We start from the raw sequence: 23471 nt of genomic DNA on the forward strand, positions 1-23471 counted from the left end.
TAGTTCACTTGCCTATTTCTTTATTTGTTCATTAGTTTTGGGAGAATTTAGTTTTTTAAGTTCCCTATATATTCTGGTTATCAGTCCTTTGTCTGATGTGTACCCAGCTGTGATTCTAATAGGAACAGCATTAAGTCTATAGGTCAGTTTGGGAAGTACTGCCATCTTAACAATATTAAGTCTTATGATTCAGAAAAAGATGGAAGTTTTTTCCAATTTACCTGGATTTTCCTTAATTCCTTTCAAAAATGTTTTATAGTTTTCAAAATATAAGCTTTATACATCTTTTATTAACTGTATTCCCAAATATTTTACTCTTTGAAACTACAGGAAATGGAATTCATTAAATTTCATCTGTTTTTATATTTTAGGAATATCTATTTTTAAAGGAGTCAACAGCTCTGTTACGTAAAAATCAAAGTTTAACTACAGGAAGAGGGAAATATCTAAGTTACAGTCAACATAGATTATTTACTTAGGTCTCATATTTGAGCTTATAATATTACAGCACAAAAACATACTCCATTTAGGGCTGGCAGAATGACTCAAGTGATAAGCGTTCCTGCCCAGCAAGCATGAGAGCCTAAGTTCAAACTCCAAATCTGCCAAAAAAACAAAAACCATATCCTATCTGATTTCTGAAAGTTTCAGATAAAGCAGAAGACAAATTTACATTGAGTGAAATCATCTCTGGATATTTTATAATGGTTGAAGATGTGAATTCAAGGTTTTATTACGTAGAGACCCAAGTCTTTACTTTCTCTTAGGTATTTCTATGCTCTTATTTTCCTTCTGCCTACAAAGAGCTGACATTCTGACATTTGATACCCAATTTCTGCCACTTGTTCTTAAAGGTACTGGGCCTCCTGCTTGCCAAGAAGGAACTCTACAACTTGAGCCACTCTGACAGTTTGTCAGTTCTTTGAAATATTATTGCTTATAAACCATAACATGTACTTTTTATAACAGAAGCTAAAAAATGTAGACATTACACAATTTAATTCAATGTAAATTTCATTCCTGGATTGTTCATTGCTAAGAGGATTGTGTATCTTCCACCCTTAACCTTGTTAAACTTGTTTATTATTTCTGTTCTTGGTATTTTCAAATATACAAAATAATGTCATCTACAAATAGAGCTTGTTTTACTTCTTCCTTTTCAATCTGGGTGACTTACTTTCTCTTACCTAAATGCCTTGGTAGAACTTCCAGTACAATACTAAATAGATACAGCAAAAACAGATATCTTTGTCTTATTTCTGGTCTTGGGGGGGAAGCATCTGGTGTTTCACTAATAAGTATATTAGCAGCTGTGAGCTGGTTCACTTCTAGTCTTAAAGTTTGTTAATTTTTTTTTTTAATCATGAAATGGTATTGAATTTTGTTAAATGCTTTGGCTGCATTCACTGAGATGATCAGATAGGTTTTTTCAATTATTATTCTAATTATATGGTATATTACATTAACTGATTTTTACATGCTAAAACTACATATAAGTTGAGCATCCCTAATATGAAACTCACATATCAGATTTTTGGTTTAGGAAGGTTCAACTAGTAAAATCTATGCAAATATTCAAAAACCGAAAATCTCCAAAATTTGAATCATTTCTAGTCCCAAGCATTTTGCATGAAGGATACTCAGCAGTACTTCATTTTACATCACAAGTGGAGGTTTAATAAACAGTATCACTCCACTATTCGTAATATTAATAGTGATGACTGGTTTGAGGTGGTGACACTAAAATACCTCCACAAGAAAATTTCATTTTTCCCCTTATGACTAGCAAATAATTTAGAATCAGCGTAAGTCTTAATGGTTTTAGCATATATTAGTTATCCTTGTCTCAAATTAAATATTTCCTTAGGGATGGCAAAATGTTTTTATAAGTCATCCCTTCTCTAGAAATAAAAGATTCTCCTGATAAACTAGGAATAGTCGGTTATCATAAAATGTAATTCCTACCAAGTAAGTAGAATAAATGCTTACTTAATTCCCTTTAGTCATCAGCTTTTGGAGTAATAGCTCCGAAATAATAGCTTTTGGATATAATAGCTACTGCCAGGTGGGTATGGTAGTGCTTGACTATTATATCAACTACACAGGCAGCAGAGGCAGGAGGATGAGCGTAAGGACAGCCCAGGCAAACTTAGGAAGACCCTATCTCAAAACCAAAATATAAACAAAAAGGCTAGGGACATGGCTCAAATGGTAAGAGTAGCACTAGCTGCCCTGGGTTCAAGTCCCAGTACCTCAAAAAAAAAAAGTTACACCCATGGTGACTAAACAGGTTTTTGTTTGTTTGCAGTACTGGACTTTGAATTGAGAGACTTGCTCTTGCTAGGAAAGTGCTCTACTACTTGAGCTATGTCCCCAGCCCCAAATAGGTTTTATTTAATTTAGCTCTAATTTAAGTTCCATTAGGAACTCGTGGATTTCTATACATTCAGTGTGAGTCCATCTATTACAGAGATTATTTATTATTACTTCTTTTGTTGCTCCAATTATACAACTAAGGTCAATGGGAGTCTTTACCTGGGTCTTAGGTTCTTTTGACACAAATTCATCTGTACAAGTTTTTGTCCCAAACCTGGAATCAAGTGTTTTAATGAAAAGTCTGATTTCCTTAAGTTAAGAATAATACTTAAAAGATCAACATTTGGGCCTAGAGGTATTCACTGCTACAGAGATATCTAGAACAGTTCAAAGAACACAAAACTATGTATCTCTTTAAGCTTTGAAACAATTTTCCTGTGAAACTATATGAACATAACAGCATTTTGGGGGGAAGTATTTTCTTATGACAATTTCTCTATTCAATGGTTACTAACTAAGTTTTCTCTGTTTTTGAATAAATTATGGTACTTTATACTGTCTTATACAACAATTAACTTTCCAATGTATTAGCACAGAATCATTCTGTAATGAATGTCTTTTATAATTCTTTTGACTCATCTGTATCTGTGGTCCTATAAATATTTCCCCAGTTCAATTCTACGTTATCTATATTTAGACTTGTTCAAGCTTTTTTTTTAACTAGGATGTATCGATTTAATGTATTTGATTTTTTTTCTTTTAAGAAAAGTACTGAATTTATCAATTCTTCTGGTTTATAATTCATTACATTCTATTTTTAACTATTAATAACTACTTCCTTCTGTTCTTTTAGGCTTATACATTATACTTACTTATTAAGTTGATAGCTTAAGAAAAGTATTCAGAATTCATTTTTTGTGAATTCATTCCTGCGTTAGAGAAATTATTAAATTTTTAAATTCTTTGGAGTGAGGAAAAAAAACCTCCTTAACATTTAAATACTAGAACAAAAATATTGGGGACTGCAGGTGCGGCTCAAGTGGTGGAGTTCCTGCTTTGCAAGTGTGAAGCCCTGAGTTCAAACCACAGTCCCACAAAAAAACACATAAAAAAAACTGAAGAAAAATATTGGGACTCTAAACAGAATTCAGTTCAACCTATATACATAACATTTATTCTCATCTACTTTCATTCAGTTTAAAATAGTTAGCAATTAAAAAAATATATTCATACCTCTTTTGTTGTACCTGCCCTTCCAGGTTCATGATTTATACAAAAAGGGCCAGTCTTCCATGCCTCTGTGTCTCCACAGTCACAAAACCCTCCTCCAGTAGAAGTATGCATCTGACAAATGAAAAATTAGTTTGTTATGATATCAAAATATATTATAAAGCAAGGAATAATAAAGATGGCTGAAATAAATAACACTAAAACTTCAGTCATAAATGCCTTTAATGTAATAGAAATTGTATACTAACAAAAATCATTTAATTAGTTACCTAAATGACAAATAGCCTCCCAAATCATGAAGACTTCATTATAACAAAAATGGACCTGCAGGGCTGCCAGAGTGACTCAAGTGGTAGAGGGCCTGTCTAGTAAAAGCATGAAGTCCTGAGTTAAAACCCCAGTACCACCAAAAAAAAAAAAGGATCTTTAAAACTGATAAGCTTTTAAAACATAAACATAATTCATATTGTATTATATACATATTATTGATTGAACTAATGGAGAACAGACTGGAAAAGGTTCAAAAATATAACACCCAGGATGCTTGAGTAATGAGGTGCTTTGAAAGATTTTTAAAAAGCAACATATTTACATAGTAGTATAAAATATAGTATCATCATTTACATTGATACCTACAACAACTAAAACTTTTCCTTTCAGAGTTCCCAAATTAAAATATAAAATGCATTAAGGCAGGGAATAACAGCCACAGCATGATTCTGAATTGTTTCCAAAACTTCCCCCTTCAAAACATATGTTAAGGAAGCACAAAACCACATGATCCACACATTCAGCATTACCAAGAAACAAAAATAAATACAATGACCTTCATATGACTTGTTCCCATAGCGTTCCAAGTACCTATGGGTACTGACAGCCAGAGGAGAGCTTAAAATAGGCCATGAAAAAGAGCAGAGATGCAGAAGATTTAGATGAAACAAAGACAAAATCATTCTCAAAAAGCCAAAACCAAACACTAAGGGACAAAAGTTGAACACAAGTTGGGAGTTGTTAGTTCATGAGGAAAGTAAGTAAGACCAGAGGTGGCAATCTCACAGAAGCACTGTTTTTGAAAGAAAATCAAATATTCCCCTAAAGATGTGGCAGTGAAGGAAAAAAGGAAATAGGAAAATTAAAGGTCCTACAGAAACAAGCAAAAAATATGAAACTGCCAAACCTTCCCCACATACCATCATCAAAACCACCATCTGTGAAAGACATTACATAGAAGAGAATATTTGTTAATTCTGTCCAAGAAATGAAGAACAGGAAAAAGCTGATCATATCCATACAAAGACTGAAAAAAAAAAAAAGCAAAAAATGCAAATAAGAACCATTTCTTACGAAGCTGAAGAATACACTAAAACAATACTGCAAACTGAATTATATAGCCTCAAATGGGCATCTGAGGATATGGAAACCTTTAATCATGACTTTGAGGATAGCCTGAGCTACATAGTGAAACCCTGTCTCAAAAGAGGGTCAGAGGAAAAGTGGTTGAAATGAAGGATAGGTCAATAAGAGCTAACAAAAGTATAAGTAGTCACTGAAGAAAACAAAACAATGGAACAAAGCTAGTATCTGAAACTGAAAACTAAGCAAACCTCCTGGAAATAAAAGATTTGAATCTACACATTGAAAGGGACCATGAGTCCATGAGGAACTGAGAAACAAATGTACCCAGTGTGATCAACTGCAAAACATATCCTAGTAAAACTATTAGATGTTAACATTCTGAGGGGTTCAGGCAAAAAAGGTGAAATAACTAGCTGGGCATGGTGGCTCACATCTATAAACCTCGCTACTTGGGAGGCAAAGATCTGGAGGATTGCAGTTCCAGGCCAGCCTAGACAAAAACTTTGTGAGACCCCCATCTCAACCAGTAACAGCCGGTTATGGTGATGTGCAGCTATCATTCTATTACACAGGAAGTATAAGCAGGAGAAATGTGGTCCAGGCTGGCATAGGCATAAGTGCAACATCCTATGCAAAAAAAAAAAAAAAAGCCGAAAGAGCAGTGAGCATGGGCCAAGTGATAGAGCACCTGCCTACCAAGTGTAAACCCCAGTACCACAAAATTAAAAAGAAAAAAAAAAAAAAAAAAAACACAATAGCAAGAAAATTAGACTGACTTCAGACTTCTCATTAACTATATATAAAATAAAACAGCAGTGCTGTGTGTGTGATACTGGGGTTTGAACTCAGGGCCTCATGTTTGCTAGGGAGGCACTCTACCACTTGAGTCAGTCCTCCAGCTCTTTTGTTTTAGTTATTTTTCAGATAGGGTCTCATCCATTTTGCCCAGAGCTGGACTCAGACCATGATTTTCCTACCAATGTCTCCTAAAATGCTGGGATTACAGCCTCATCCCTGGTTTGTTTGTTAAGATGAGGGTCTCACTAAACTTTCTGCCCTGGCTGGCCTTGAACCACAATCCTCCCAATCTCTGCCTCCCAAGTACCTGGGATTACAGGCATGAGACTGTAATGAGCACCTGGCATTTATAAAGGAACAGCATTTATAAAGGAAAAGAAATCCCATAAACTAGGAATATTATTCCCACTCAAGCTATAAAAATATAATTTTGGACATGTTAGAACTTAGGGAACGCTGTACTTATGTGACCGTCCTCAGAAGTCTACTTAAGTAAGGTTCTACAAACTATCTGTACAAAGAACCAGATAAAAAATATTTTAGGTTTTACAGACCATACATCCTCCTTCAAATTATTCATTTCTACTGCTATACTGCACAAGAAGCCGCAGACAATATATAAGTAAACAGGTATGGCTATGTTCCAAAAACACTGTATTTTTTTCCTAGTGTTTTATTCCTATTTATTTATTTATTGGGTGGGGGGGGGGTTAAACCCAGGGCCTTGTGCATGCTAAGCACACACTCTACTACTGAGTCATATCTCCAGCCCCTGAAATTTTAATTTTCATAAATCATCAAATTTTCCTCTTCTAACCAATCAAAAATATAGAAAAACCACTCTTAGCTTGCAGACCATACAAAAATAGTAAGTTACATCTTACTATTTTTAAAGAAGGATTTTACTAATCCTTCTATAGATGCTGAGCTTCATTCAACCAAAAGTTGACTAGGGAAACCAGAAAAAGGACAATGGTGAAGATTTTGTGTATTTAACTGTAGAGCTAAGAACAAACCAAAAGTGGGGATATGGATAGAAGAATGTGAACATTGTATAAACTGACACTCACAAAGATTACAAATAAGAAAAGAGAAGGGAAAGTGAAAATAACAGAAGCTCCTTCGACTTTTATATAGGTAATAGGAAGGAGTAAAAAGACACCATTAAAACTGACAGACTAGAAAAAAAATCAGGGAGTGACAAATTTATTAATATTTATATTAATAAATTAACAAAATTAATTAAATAAACTAAACTAACCAGAAAGTAAGATATGCAAGTGAATTTTTCTTTTTTTAAACCATATGTACAGTTTCATATCATTTAATAAACATATCCAAATGTACATATGATACACAAGGAAAGATAGGCATAACCTTGGAATAATGCCATACAAACAAGATACAAACTTAGAAACAAAAAATGGCAGCTCTAACATACAAATTTAAAATGTCAAATAGACAAATAATAATACAGGCCAACTTAAAAAAGACAAAAACGGATCTTATAAAGTCAAACATGCATTTATGATCCAGAATCCCACTCCTAGGGAATGAATCCCACTCCTAGCAATGAAGACATATGCCTACACAAAGACTTGTACTTTGTGAAAGAGGAAGCAAACCGTAGCACATGCACACAATGGTACACCATTCAGCAATAATAAAGAACAAATTGCTGATACATGAGTAGATCTCACAAGCATTTTGCAAAGTGAAAGAAGCCCAACAGGAAGACTACTTACTACATGATTTCATTTATGTAACATTTTGAAAAAGTATACAAGTGGAGGAACAGAAAGCAAATCAACGGTTGCCAGGAGTTGGGAGGAGTAAGGGAGAAAAGTACCAACTGTAGAGGGGCACCAGAGACCTTTCTGGCTTATATAAATGCTTCTAACTTGATTGTGGTGATCATTACTCAGTTTCTATATAAACACACAGATAAATACACTGTTACACAACTGTGTAAGTTTATCAAGTCATATGAAACTATATACTTTTTAAAAGGATGGATTATATTGTATGTAATTTATACCTCAATAAAATCTAAATTTAAAAATACAAATTTTAAAAAGGCAAGCATACTTGGACAAATGTTTGCAAACCACACAGCAGTAAGAAAATGCAATAGAAAAAAGCAATGCATAAAAAAATTAGAGATGGGCATGTAGCTTAGTTGGTAGAGTTGCTTGCCCAGCATACATGCAACTCTGGATTCAACCCTCAGCACCAAACACACATAGATATCAGACATACAACTAAATTATAAAAAGGTAAATTTCAAGCTGGGCATCCATGGCTCACACCTGCAACCCTAGCTACTTGGGAGGATCATGGTTCAAAGGCTAGCCCCCATCTTCAAAATAATTTTAGAGCAAAAAATGGACTGAAGGTTTGGGACAAGTGGTAGAGTGCCTTCTTTGCAAGGATGAAGCCCTGAGTACAAAACCCCAGTCCCACCAAAAAAAAAAAAAAAGGTAAGTAACATAAAAAAGTAAATTAGAATGAGATCATTTGACTAACAGATTGACAAAAGTTAAAAAGACTGATTAAATTGGCTGGGAGTAGTGGCTCAACACTATAATCAAAACTTGGGAGGAGGAGATTAGGAGGAACTCATTTCAAGGCCAGTCCAGGCAAAAAATTCACAAGACCCAATAAAATTATAATTACAGTGGCATGCACTTGACATCACATCTACCCAGGAAGCAAAGTTGGAGGGTCACAGTACAGGCTGGCCTGGGCTTATAAAGCGAGGCGCTATCTCAAAAATAATCAAATGCAAAAAAGGGTTAGTGGCACTCCAACAAAACATAAGAAAGCTCTGTCAGGATATATGCTAAACTATTAACAGTGTCACCACTAAGGAGGGAAATACAATGGGGCAAAATGGCAACTATAATTGTTATTTATATTCTTCTACATTATTAAATTTTTTAAAAGGTAGTCTTTTGTATATTGCCTAGGTAAGTAAATAATCTTATTTATTAATATTGCAATGCTGAGGTTTAACCCAAGGACTTGTACATGCCAGGCAAATGCTCTACCACTGAGCTATTACCCCAACCAAATAAGTATTTTTTTAATGCTGTTGTATTTGAAAGACATTATATAAATATATATTCTCATTATATAGAATAGTATTATAGAATGTATAAAGCAGGCTGATGCTAATAAAGTTACTTTTAAAATTAAATATTAATCATTAGCTTTGCCTATGATTTACCATCTTGCCTTTTTTTTTGGTGGTACTGGGGTTTGAACTCAGGGCCTCATGTTTGCCAGGCAAGTGCTCAACCCTTGAGTCAAACTCCCAGCCCTGATTTAGCCCTTTATTTTTTCCTTTTGCAGTACTGGTGCTTGAACTCAGGGCCTACATCTTGAGCCACTCCACCAGCCCTTTTTTTGCGATAGGTGTTTTTGAGATAGGGTCTTGTGGAACTATTTGCCCTGGCTGGCTTTAAACCTCATCCTCCTGATCTCTGCCTCCTGAGTAGCTAAGATTACATGGGTGAGCCACTAGCGCCTGTCTTGATTTAGCCTTTTAATCCTAACATTTCAAGTCATTTCTACAACTGTTTACTAGAAGCTTCTATGTTTTAAATTCTATGATGGACAAAAGAAGTATAAACTATGTAAGACTTGAGCCTTGTCCTCAAGAGGTTTATAGTCAGGTAGGGATTTGGGCCCACGAACAAGATAAAGGAATGAAGAGAAAAGAGACAGATAAAAGAAGAATATTAGTGGATTTGCTTTTTCTTCTTCACGTATGTTCTTATTGCCTTTAGCATATGTTCAATAAAAGAGTGTCATGTCAACCTCAAGGTCACAAGCAGGACTAATCTTTGGTATCAGCTTCCAAGACATCAGAAGACCCAAGTAAAGTCAACTCAACCACAATTTTGGTTCTATGTGACCAAGCTATGACATTATTCTGATCTTTGCATATCAGAATTTAATCTACTTGTCAAATCAAAGACCTTGGTCCCATCTGCAAGAATGATGGCAAAATAAGCAACAAAAGATACATGCAAAACAAAGGCTCAAGTGGTATAATGCCTGCCTAGCAAGTGAGGTCCTAAGTTCAAACACCAGTACTGGGGTGGAAATTTATGTTCTCAAAAGATGTTTTGGACTATTCTGCCACTAAAATTTTTTCATGGTCATTTTTTTCACATAATATCTGATCTTGAGTTTTCCTCACTCTCCTTTTTTCCTCCTTCTCTGAAGCAAGGCATATCCCTCCATTTCTTACAATTTTGTGTTTTTTATTATTATTCAGAAGAATATGCACAATGTAGAGGTAAATTACAATGTATAACAATGTAATGAACATCTACTAACCCAGACTCCAACCCAAGAAAACTAATAACGGTGAAGCTCCCTGTGATAAACCTCATCCACTTACATAGCCTGGAGGTAACTACTCATCTGAATTGTTCATCATACAATGTTCCACTCGCTTCATATTCTGTTTTGAGAGGTGTTTTTTTGTTTTTGTTTTTTTTTTTGGCAGTACTGGGGTTTGAACTCAGGGCCTACACCTTGAGCCACTCCATCAGTCGTTTATTTGTGAGGAGTATTTTCTCACAAATTTTTGCCCGGGCTGGCTTTGAACAGCGATCCTCCTGATCTCTGCTTCCTGAATAGCTAGGATTATAGGCATGAGCCACTGGCACCCAGTGAGGGGTGATATTTTCTAAGCCTAAAAACATAAATTTTTGTCCCACAAAAGCCTATCTAATTCCTGTCCAAGCTGTGTAAACACCAAGCAGAGCTCTGCAAAAACCCAAAGATGGCAAACCTAAGGAAGTTCCATATGAACCTGCTTTGTGGTGGCAAGGTACAGTGGTACATTTTAAATAACCTGAAGGTAGCTTAGTGAAGAGGTTCCCAAAATCTCAGACAAGTTTTAATGACTCCACAGAAGAATCAGAAAGGGAAGGACAATGTGGCGAGCTCCTCTATCAAGCCATATGTTTTCATTTTAAAGGACTGTTCTTTATTCTGAGATTATCCTACTTTCTTGGAATTACACTATCTTTTCCTCTATAAAATGATAGGCGATGCAAGTATTTTTTGTTTGCTGTTCAAAGGCCCTTTTTTAAAAAATTAAAATTCAATTTAATCAAACAAAAAGTTGCAAACTCACCAGGCATCATGGAATACACCCATAATTCAAACACTCCAGAGCAAGAGGACTGTGAATACAAAGCCAGCCTGAGCTACCAAGAGATACAGTGTCTCAAAAAAGCAAAAGAAGAAATTGACAGTCCTATATGTTACCAACAGTTTTCTGAAATTGTTATGACCCACAAAATTCCAAAGCTTGGGAAACTCTGCTTAGTGGTCTTTAAACCTGAGGAACTTGAAAACTATAGTTTTGAGCCTTTAGTCTCTTTCCTTTATTCTGCCAGAATAAAAATGAGAAGAAATGAACAACTTTCTCCTTATCTCTGCCTTTGGAATTACTTCTTGAGCTCCCCAGTTTAAGAAAAGCTACAATTCAGACTGAGAATGTACCTCAGCAGTACAGCATTTACCTAGCATGCCTGAGACCCTGGGTTCAATATGTAGCATGGGGAAAGAGGGAACATGGACTAAGAGATGGACAGATGGAACAGGGGACAACACAGAATCATAATTACTATATAACATAGACCATACTAATGATCAACTTTATAAATTCCACCAGTAATTAGTTTTGCTATCTTGGAAAAACATTTTAACTTCACTTATAGGGCAAGCTCCCCAAATTATTTTTTCTTGTGTACAATACCTATAACCTGTATCTATAGTCCATTACCTCCCAGGATGGAAGTGGTAATGTTGAGGCCAATCTAAAACCATGAATAGAACTTTCAAGTTTATGGAAGATATGATCTACCAAATGTTATTTACAGGGCTAGGAGCACAGCTCAAGTGATAGAACATCTAGCAAGCGTAAGACCCTGGATTCAAACCTCGGTACCATCAAAAAAACACCAGAAAGAAAAGAAAATAAGTGTTACTTATATTTACACAGGACTTTAGGCATGTTACATATACAAAGAGAAATATCCATTATGTCTCATTAAGCCCAGAACACAGAACCAGCACTACTATTTGAAAAACACATTTCACTGTAATCCTAGCTATTTGGGAGGCAGCGATCAGGAGTCCTGCAGTTTGAGACCAGCCTGGGCAACAAAATCAAGACCCTCTCTCAAAAAGACCCAAAACAAAAAAGGGTTGGGAGAATGGCTCAAGTGGTAAAGTGCCTGTCTAGTAAGTATGAGGCCCTGAGTTCAAACCCCAGTGCCACAAAAAAAAAAAAAACTTCAGTCCCATTAGTAATTAGGAAAATACAATTAAGACTACAAAGTAATACTATTATATACCAGACTGGCTAAATGTAAAATAACATAATACCAAATCTTGCAAGAATGTGGAACTCTGGGAACTCTGAGATACAGCTTATGAGCCTGTAGTTAGTATAATCACTTTAGAAAACTGATATTATCCAAGTATAACTGAGGATCCATGTATCTTAGAACTGTACCTTGGAAAAACTCCTGTATGTGTATCAAAATATACAAACATGTTCATAGCACAACTGTTCATAATAGCCCCTAAATGAAAACAATGTATATATCCTATTTACTACAATGAATAATGATAATACAGTTACTGAGTATTGTGAATCCAGTGGACAAACTTACCACAAATAGAACTTCCAAGTTCATAGAAGATTGCATTAACTTCAAAATGTTACTTACATGGCTGGGGACATACCTCAAGTGGTAGAGCACCTACCTAGCAAGCATAAAGCCCTGAGTTTAAACTCTAGTAAAGCCAAAAAAAAAAAAAAAAAAAAATTAGACTAGATGGCCATAATATTCCTGCTAACCTGGTGATTTTACAGATCTATTTCATACCTTGTAACGATGATTTTTATGAACACTATTCTGGAAGCAGTCCATACAGAGCACACAGGTTGGATCAATTGCACAGTCCCTAAAAAAAAGTTGAAAATTAGATTCCAAAAACTTGGATGATTCCCACTTATGTTTAAGGTATGACTACAATGCTTCTTGTGTGGCACAAGAACTGAGCATAAAAATGTTCAATAGCTAAACTGTAGAAATATTTTGAACAAAGACAACATTGCTAGCATAATTTTATTCACATCTGAGTGTGTAAATATGGGTGTTTGGTTTGTTTCTTAAATTATCCTTGTAATTTTGATTCTTTACCCAGTTGAAAGTGTTACTAACAGCTCCAACTTAATTTTGTGAAAAATTACCATTTTTGTCCATTATCTGCCATCATCTCACCCATTTGAATTTATAAATATATTTTATAAACACTGATTGTACACTGTTAAAGGAGGCTTGGATAATGACAAAATTCATTGGAACATAAGCACCAAAAGGGAAGAGACTTTCATGTTACACATTAATGTGTCCCAAACACCTAGAACAGTTACTGATATAACTTGTAAAATGTATTATTTTATTTAATATTTTCAGGTAAACACTAAGAACATAAATTAGTGTAAAGCGTGGGGTTAAGTTTTTAAACATTATATTTAAAGAGTGAAGAGATGAGGTTTTAAAAGTGAATGTTAGAGCTGGATTGATGAAGTTCAGTGACAAGAGTGCTTGCCTAGCATGAGCAAGGCACTGGCTTTGATCCTCTGGAGCATCAAAAAAAAATTTTTTTTTCTTTAAAAAGGCAACTGGGACATACAAGGTTGCCTAATATTTTGTAAAGTACGTATAGCCTTCTGATCTGTTCAGGGCAAGTTCTCTCAGTCACAGCACTGCTGACATTTTGAGCAGACCAGGTAACTATTTGTCGGGTGTAGAGGGAACGGTTCTGTGCATTTGCAGGAGTTTAACAGCAACCTTAGCCTCCACCACCAGATGCCACTATCAATCCCAGTTTTAACAATGTCTCTCTGTGAAGAGACATGAAGCCCACAAATGTCTACCATGCTTTAGTTAAAACTGACTGAGCTTTAACTAAAAATATGTAAGATAAATGAAGGGCTGGAGGCATGGTTCGAGTGGTAGAGCTCTTGCCCTAGCAAGTATAAGGCCAATATCACCAAACAAACAAAAGATAAATGAACCTTATATCCAATATAGCAAAACAGTATATAAATTGCAAAAGCTAAGTTTTCCTGAGAACAGAATAAAGAAAGATAGCATGTTTTAAAAAAAAACTATAAACTGCCAAGTGCTGGTGGCTCATGCCTATAATCCTACCTACTTGAGAGGCTAAGATCAAGAGAATCACAGTTCAAGGACAGCTGGGAAGTAGTTCACAAAACCCCATCTCCAAAACAGCCAGAGGAAAAAGGACTGGCAATATGGCTCAAATGACAGAGTGCCTGCTTTGTAAGCACAAACAATGAGTACAAACCCAATCCCACCAAAATAAAAAATAAAAATAAAAAACTGTAAACTACATAACCAGTTAAGCCTAGAATTATAATGAAGCAAAATAAAAATTCTATTTACAAAGTCTACAAATTCATATATTTAATCTAACCTACCTCTAGTAAAGAAGAAAAAAGTCAAAAGGTCCATAATCCCTTACCCACAGTTTTAAAACCCCAAAATCCTTGAAAGTTTGTTACTTTGTAGGCTTGCACCAAATTTCAGTTGGTTAAAAAAAAAAAAATCTAGTATGACAAGACAACAGACTTTATTTATTCTACTTGCTGTGAATATTCATAGATTCCTTATAGAAATTTTGTTGTGTTGCCTTGACTCTGCTGGGGAAGTATTCAGGATTCTGAAATATACCTGGCCCCAAAGGTGTCAGAAGAGTCTGTTGACTACATACATTATCCACAAGACAAAAATCTATTATTTATATACTTTTGGAGGATAGGAAGAAAAGTGAAAAACTATGTATTACAAGTCATATATTCAAAAACAACATGTACCAGCAAACACAGACTTACAGTATAAAATAAAAGGAAGTTAGTTAGTAGGATTAAATGTTAAACAGTAATAAATCAAGAAAGTTACATCATGAAATACGAAGATCATAATTATAACCAATCCTGTAAATTTCTAATGCTTACCTACAAGAATATGTTGTCTCTCCACTTTTGAAAACCTTCCCACAGAGTTGAAATGCTCCACTGTGCTTTAATTTCTCTAAGCAAACATCTGGATTTTCTCCAAATAAGTACCATTCCAGTGGAGTAAATATTGACATTTGTACATTCTCCTCTTGCTTTTCCAAGTCTGGGTCCATCTCAGAAAAATAAATTTCTGGCACCAATTGTGCCAAATGATGTAAAAATGCAGTATAAAAATCAACTTGCTGATCCCACCACTGAAAGAAAAGAATATGACAATTAGATTTTCTTAAGTTTCTTCTTAATAATCTAGGGCATAAATAATGGTATAATTCTGTGCATTCAAGGAGATTTGCAATATGTTTTATCTTTCACCAATACAAATGGAAAGTAGGTGGTTAAAAAAATTAACCTTGGAAATAAGTAATTGCTCAAATATAACAAATATTTGGGGGGAAAAAAAGAACACCAACTGTCTGTAGTGGTTACGAATTACTCTTCCCTACGGAATAGCCATACTTTTTTTTTTTTTTAATTTTTATTTTATTCATATGTGCATACAATGTTTGGGTCATTACACCCCACACACCCACCCCCCCACCACCCCCACCCCCTTTACCTCTCGCTACCTGGCAGAAACTATTCTGCCCTTATCTCTAATTTTGTTGAAGAGAGAGTATAAGCAATAATAGGAAGGACCAAGGGTTTTTGCTAGTTGAGATAAGGATAGCTATACAGGGAGTTGACTCACATTGCTTTCCTGTGCATGTGTGTTACCTTCTAAATTAATTCTTCTCGAACTAACCTTTTCTCTAGTTCCTGGTCTCCTTTTCCTATTGGCCTCAGTTGCTTTAAACTATCTGCTTTAGTTTCTCTGCATTGAGGGCAACAAATGCTATCTAGTTTTTTAGGTGTCTTACCTATCCTCATACCTTCCTTGTGTGCTCTCGCTTTATCATGTAACCAAAGTCCAATCCCCTTGTTGTGTTTGCCCTTGATCTAATATCTGCATATGAGGGAGATATACAACTTTTGGTCTTTTGGGCCAGGCTAACCTCACTCAGAATGATGTTCTCCAATTCCATTCATTTACCTGCGAATGGTAACATTTCGTTCTTCTTAATGGCTGCATAAAATGGAATAGCCATTCTTGCTCTATAAAGGTGACTGTATTCTATGATCAGCCACTGGCTGCATGACAAAACATTCCCTACATCTTTAGTTTAACAGGTTTAGGGAGCTATGCGTTAAATAAAAGATCAAAGTGAAGGTAAGCCAGAGTTCTGTGAACACAAAAACATTAACCATTAAAAGAAAAATGGGGCTGGATGTGTGGCTCAAGAAGTAGAGCACCAGATGTGAGGGCGATCTGGCTGCGATATCTGTCACCCCATTGATCGCCAGGGTTGATTCGGCTGATCTGGCTGGCTAGGCGGGTATCCCTTCCTCCCTCACCGCTCTATGTGTGTCCCTCCCGAAGCTGTGCGCTCAGTCGAAGAGGACAACCATCTCCAATAGAGGAGGACCATTCTTCAGTCAAGGGTATACGAGTAGCTGCGCTCCGCTGCTAGAACCTCCAAACAAGCTCTCAAGAAGTAGAGCACCTACCTATCAAGTATGAAACCCTGAATTCAAACCCCAGTATTACCACCAGCAAAAAAAGAAAAAAAGAAAAAGAAATGTTTCAATTGGACCCATCAAAAGTAAAACCTGCTCCTCAAAAGAAACTATTACAAGATGGCTTATCTGTACATGCAAACTACTGTTCAATATCATTAGTCATTAGAGAAATGAAAATTAAAATGACAATGAAGGCCAAGGATGTAGTTCAGTGGTACAGTACTTGACTAACATGTGTGAAACCCTGGGTTACATCCCCAGCACCACCACAAAAAAACAAAAACAAAAACCTATCTCTACACAACCTATTAAAGTGGCTGGAATGAAGATCTGGCAATATCAAATACCAATAATAATGCAGAAAAACTGAGAAAAGAAAGCACTGGTGAGAACTCAAAATGGCAAAGCCACTTTACAAAAGTGTCTTGAGTTTCTTTTGGGGGGAATGAACTCATGCCTCACGCTTGTTAGGCAAGTTCTCTACCACTTAAGCCATGCCCCAATCCTTTTGTTTTTCAGATATGGGCTCAAGCTAACTTTTGCTGAGGCTGGTCTCTAACCATGATCCCACCTCCCTCAGTAGCTGGGATTATAGACATGCACCACCATGCCCAATCTTGACAATTTCTTATAAAGCTAACCCATACATATGACCTTAGCAATCAACCTACTAGATATTTACCAAAGAAGTGAAGCTTACATTCATACATTTGTATACAAATGTTACTGTGGCTCTCCTCATAACTGCCAAAAATCAGAAACAATCTAATTGTACTTCAACTGGTGAATAAATAAACTGCAATATATCTAAACCATGGAATACTACTCAGTAATAAAAGGAATGAATGATGAATACGTACATTTCATGGATAATTTCAAAATTCATTACTGCAAAAGAAGTCATACTCAAAGAGGCTCTGAGCTGCCTCTTAGCATCTTTGACCACATTAAGAGCATCTGTGTGAACTGAGCAAAACCCATCTCTGTGCCAAATTCCTAACTCCCGTAAGTGGGTTTAATAGCCTCTATATTCAGATTTCAGTAACATTATCATTCTGTTACTATCTTCAATCAAACATAGCAACTTTCCAGATATCAATCAATGCTCTGTCAAAACAAACAACTGGGAATTAACTCACTGACAGTTTGGACTTAAATGTTAAGTGTAATTTCTCCAAAGCATCAATCAACTTTAACATTCTTAGTGGCACTCTGCAAGTAGATTCAAGTGAACAGAGGCAGGGGAAACAGGGCTGACAGCAAAGCTCTTTACTACCAACCCAACATTGATAATTTACTTGTAGTTAACATTCTTCCAGATAACACTTCACTGAAATGAATTGACTCTCCGGTTTTGTTGTTATTGCATGTTTGTTTTGTAATTACGTAAAAACCGTAAATACAAGGCATTTATATTTAGTTTTATATTTGTATACATTTGAATTTGTAGTCTAACAAAACAAGTTTGAATTTTCTTAAAAGACTATGTATGATAACATTTATGTGACATTCTGGCAAAGGCAAAGCTACCACAGAGATAGCTACCAGGGGTTCATTGTGGGAGAGGGGATGACTACAAAGTGGCACGACTGAATGTTCAAGGGTTAACAGAATCACTGTGCATCTGTATTGTGGTGGCAATTGTCAAAACTCATAAAACTGTATAAAAAAAGAGTGATGTAGTTTATTTAAATTTTAAAAGCGAATAAAAAAGGACATAGTTTTAAAATATGAAAACCATAGCCACAGATTGAAACAAAATATTTGCCCATCCTACACTGAATATTTTCCTCAAAGATTAGGAACATGGCAAGGATATCTGTATTTGCCCTCTCCTCTCCTTTTCAATATTGTATTAGAGGTCCTATCTATGCTACTAAGATAAGGAAGGAAGAAAGGAAGGGAGGGAGGGAGGGAAGGAGGAAAGGTAAGGAAGGGTCAGTAGGCAAAGAAAGGAGGATGGCAAGCTCAAGACTAGCTCTGGGTTACATAGCAAGTTCAATGGCTGCCTGAACTACCTAGTGAGACCCTGTCTCAAAAAACTAAGGGCTGGGGATGTAGCTCAGTGGTACTTCATTTGCCTCATATGCACAAGGCCCTGGGTTCAATCCCTGCATTGAAAAAAAAGGTAATGAAACAAAAAGGCATAATCACTGGAAGGAAAGAAGTAAAACTGTCTCTATTTATAAGTTACATGATTATCTTCATCCAAAATTTCCCAAAGAATCAAACATATACAAGCACAAACTGTAAGTGAATTTAGCAAGCTTATCAGATACAATACACAAAACCAACTATATTTCTATATATACCAGCAATAAACAATCACAAAACAAAATTTTTAAAAGCATTCATGGCAGTATCAAAAAATTTAAAACATTTGGGCATAAATTAAAAAATAGTTAAGACCTCTACATTGAGAATGAACTTCAAACCACAATTCACACACAAAAACTAATTAGATTTTGGTTTTGGTGGTCCAGAGGTTTGAACTCAGGACCTTGTGCTTACTAGGCAGGTGCTTTATCACTTGAGCCATACCCCAACCCACAAAAACTAATTTGAAACAGACCACAAACCTACTGTTCAAAATGAACACTGACTGACATCCAATTCTGCTACTCATTATTCCAAATTTTTCATTTAACCCATTAATAATTTTGGAACAGATAAATGTTAAAGTGGACATACCTCTACTTCTTCAATCTATAGTTATACCTTCTGTGAAATGATACAGAAATAGAAATCAACTTAGAAGCATATTTGTCACAGAATAACACAACAAAGCACAAATCCATAAGCTATCTGTATCGACCTGGCCCTTGTGACACAGGATCATCTTCATCCCAACTGTGCGATATCAGATGTTGACTTTTTAGAGCCACTGGCAAGTGTTACCTCGGCCAAGTTACCAAGAGAATGAGGGAATCTTAGAAAAAATAGTAAGGATGGAAAATCAGAACTTTTCAGTCTATAAAAACAAATCTGAGCAATACTTATAAAATTACAGTTTTAATAAGGTAGAAATACATACATCCTAGCAGGTACCCCCTTGAAATGTTAAAAACCTAACTTTCAGTCAGGCATGGTGGCTCACATATGTAATCCTAGCTACTCGGGAGGCAGAGATCAATAGGATCGCAGTTCAGCCAGCCTGGGCAAAGTAATTCAACAGGCCTTATCTAGAAAAAAATCTATCACAAAAACGGCTAGTGGAGTGGCTCAAGGTGTAGGCCCTGAGTTCACACCCCAATACTGCAAAAATAAAACACCATAACTTTCAGGGCAAAGAAAAGGGTATGAGATTTTTTCTTTTTTTGGGGGGAGGGGGCAGTACTGGAGTTTGAACTCAGGGCCTCATGCTTCCTAGGCAGGCACTCCACTACATGAGCCACTCTGCCAGCTAGGGCAAAGAAAAGTAAGTAGAACTCTAGAAATTTATTTGGTAATAAATTCACAAAACTTATCTTTGATAAGCTGACAGTATAATTAGAATTAAGATTTTAGATTAGGTTCCATAACAGGTTACTAAGGATAATGACTGATACTTGATTGTAAAGAAGACCTTCTGAATTTGCTTTAATAAAGCTCTATATTCCATCCACAAATAAACTCAAGAAAACTTTGTGGAAAACATGTCAAAGTTAGGTACTACTATAGAAATTAAATTAGCCCATTCTCTCTGAAGGGCAATGTGCAGTTATTAAAATTTTAAATTTATATATCATTTGACTCAGAAATTTCCAGAATTTATTATTCCTTGGATTAAGTTCAAACAAATATTTTTTTAAAAAGTATTTTATTTGCAGCACTGTTTATATTATTAAAAGATTAGAAACAACCTAACTATTCCAAAATAAGAGTTGAATAAATCCTGGGACATAAATTCAACAGTCATCCAAAAAAGGGACAGGGCACAGACACATATATTCTGATATGGAACACTCTTCAAGGTATAATATTAAATAAAATGCAGGAGGTATATAACAGTAACTATGGTATGCTGCCATCTATAAAGGGGGAGGAGATATTGTACATGCTCATATTTGAACATTTTCAAAATAAGCAGTGGAAAGAGGCCTGAGAAAGGCTTAGTTTTCCCTGTGTACCCTTTTTTCATACTTTTAAAAATATATGCATACATATGTAGCATGCATTACCTATAGAAATAATTTTTAAACTTTTTAATCCTATACATTTCAGGTACAGTTATTCTTAAAAGCAAATCATTGAAAATCTGAATACCCATCAATAAGAATATAGTTTAAGAAATTGTAGAAGCCAGTGGCTTGAACCTATAATCCCAATCCTAGCTACTTGGGAGGTTGAGATCAGAAGGATCACTGTTTAAGGCCTGGCCAGACAAACAGTTCAAGAGACCCCATCTCCAAAATAACCAGAGATGTAGCTCAAGCAGCAGAACACCTGCTTTGCAAGCATAAAGCCTGAGTTCAAACTCCAGTCCCACCAAAAAACCCTCCAGAAAAAACAACAAAAAAAGGAAATTGTAGAATCTATCGTACTTGCCCAAGATGAAGCCTGTCCAAATGTTTATCAATAAAAGTACAGTCATTATGGTAGAACATACCATTCTACGTAGTTGAAATGCCATAAAATACTGTTAAGTGGAAAAAGCACTTTTAAACAATACTATCTTATTTTTAAAAATTTTTGAATTATGTACACTCTCAAAATTGCTACAGATTTTGCTTAGGTAACAGCTCAACTGGTAGTGCATATGCAAGGCACTGAATTCTATCTCCAGCACAGCAAAAAATCCAAAACACAGAAAAATAAAAAAACTAGGTAGCCTAACTCCTAGAGTCCAGTGCTCTTACAAAACCAAATATAAATATGCAGGTCTTTTAAATTTACCCTTAATGACTTGTTCAATTTCACATTAGTAAAACAAAATAACAAAGCTTTGACTTCTCTTTAATTTTTTCCACAGAATGAAGCCTCTTAGCTAACAACTGCCTATATTCTTGAACATTACTAAAACACTTTTTTTTATTCATTTATTCATATGTACATACATTGTTTGGGCCATTTTAACCCCCTGCAGCCCCTCTCCCTCCCCCTCCCTCCCCACCAAACCCCTTGCTTCCAGGCAGAACCTGTTCTGCCCTCTTCTCCAATTTTGTTGAAGACATAAGCAATAATAAGAAAGACATAGCGTTTTTGCTAGTTTGAGATAAGGACAGCTATAAGAGAGATTCCTAGCATTGCTTCCATGCACATGTGTATTACAACCCAAATTGATTCATCTCTACCAGACCTCTTCACTACTTCCCAGTCACCTTCCCATATTGATCTCTGTCGTTTTAAGGTTACCATATCATAAAACATTCTTAAACTGTATCTGTCGTCACATCCCTTTATGCAAACGGTATTTTAAAACATTTCTCTATGCCGTTCGTTGTTCTGGGCAGAGTGAGTGCTAATGCCCTTAATGCTTTTTCCACAGGTTGAACCACTACTTCTCTATCCCTCCACCCCTGGCCTTATCTCTTCCTCAAGTCCAGCACAAAGACCACCTTGGTGAATTCTTCCCCTATAAGATCAAGAAAATTTCTATCTTGTTAATGCCAACACAGTATTTACCAAAGGAGATACTCGTTGTGTACTCATAGCACTGTCTCATGTCACTGGTTACCTTTATTAATTTTTTACTTTTTTTTTTTTTTTTGGCAATGCTGGTGGGTATTGAACCCAGAGCCTCCTGCATACTAGGATGGTTATTTTTAAATGTGTTCATCTAGCCTCTTCAAGTAGATTGGAAGTTCTGAGGAGTGGAACTTCCCCTATCAAATCCCTGTATTCCTACAGGCCCAACCCAAGTACACAATAAAAGCTCTCAGTAATCACTAAATGATAAGTGTTTCTTGCTAGAAAGAACAAAGCAAATTTTGGCATTAAGCCTTTTATAACTATTCACAGAATTCTTACAGGAGAAATAGAACAGTTATACTCTTTCACAAAATGTTTTCCATTACTGCCATAATTACGGAAAATTTTTTTCAACTACAATTTCTGTTCTTTTTCTTTTCCAGATAAGAAAAACTAACTCCTTGCCTGGGCCCACATCTCTGCAGCCATGGCCAGTCAGTTGCAGGGGATCAAGCAGTTGCTGCAGGCTAAGGAGCGGCATCCTAGAAGATGCCCCAAGCCTACAAGCTAAAGAAACAGAGGAAGCAGGCTAAAGCAGCAGCCCAGGCTGAAACTGAACAGTACCGCCTGCAGGGAGAAACTTCAAGGACAAAGAAGCTTGCAGCACTAGAATTCCATGGCAGTCCCAGCACCTAGGTGAAGGAGACCCAGAAGATGACCATCCTCTAAACCTACTTCTGGCAGAACAGGGATGAAGTCCTGGATAACCTCTTGGTCTTCATGTGAGACATCGGGCCAGAAATCCACAAAAACTACTGCATAAATGGACTGAACAAGAAAGGCTCGCCTGACCCATGGGTTGTCTGGTAGACGCCCTTGTGGATTAGAGCATTTGCAAAGCTCCAGTTTTGTCCTTATGAAAGGCATTAAATTATTTCTGTATGCTATCGTAGGTCACTTCAATTTTTTGCAGTGGAGTGAATCTAGCTTCTTTGTACAAACTTGGTCCTTATCCAAAGGTTTCATCTTTCTACATCATATTTCTTAAAGATTTAATGAGTATATGTTGTCTGTTTTCCTATGCCTTTTAGCTCAAGCAACATGTTTTAGTGTGGATTTTTTTTTTTTTCTTTCTTAGCTCTTGTAAGGACAAAAAAAAAAAAAGAAAGAAAGAAAAAACAATTCTTTACTGGGAGCTGGTGGCTCACGCCTGTAATCATAGCTACTCTGGAGGCAGATATCAGGAGGATCTAGGTTGGAAGCCAGCCTGAGTAAATCATTCACAAAACCCTATCTCAAAAAAAAATTTTTAAATAAAAAAAAAAAATTCATTGAAGAAAAAAAGGGATTAATTTTTCCCTTATACTTTCTTAAAGGTTCAGGGAGTAAAAAAAGAGTTGTAACTTGTAAGCAGCAGCCAGCCTTAAAGTAGTCCATTCTTGCTAAGGGTTAGAACAAT

General features: G+C 35.9%; 1 protein-coding gene and 1 pseudogene across 3 annotated transcripts in view; one reads left to right on the forward strand and one right to left on the reverse strand.

Moving 5' to 3' along the window:
* Ubr1 (ubiquitin protein ligase E3 component n-recognin 1) overlaps window positions 1–23471 on the reverse strand; it is a 146781-nt gene that overhangs the window by 117425 nt on the left and 5885 nt on the right. For 2 of the 3 annotated variants that reach the window (XM_020167348.2, XM_074065779.1), the window contains exons 2-4: window positions 14783–15039; window positions 12621–12699; window positions 3550–3660 (exon numbers count right to left, since the gene is read on the reverse strand). In XM_020167348.2, the coding sequence (XP_020022937.2) occupies window positions 3550–3660; window positions 12621–12699; window positions 14783–15039 (447 nt within the window). Of the gene's footprint in view, window positions 1–3549; window positions 3661–4736; window positions 5573–12620; window positions 12700–14782; window positions 15040–23471 lie in introns of those variants that run through there. The other variant, XM_074065780.1, reaches the window with a different exon arrangement.
* LOC109688788 (V-type proton ATPase subunit G 1 pseudogene) lies at window positions 22500–22882 on the forward strand (annotated as a pseudogene).

The sequence above is a fragment of the Castor canadensis genome, chromosome 2 (assembly GCF_047511655.1).
Source record: "Castor canadensis chromosome 2, mCasCan1.hap1v2, whole genome shotgun sequence".
In the NCBI taxonomy this organism is placed as follows: Eukaryota; Metazoa; Chordata; class Mammalia; order Rodentia; family Castoridae; genus Castor; species Castor canadensis.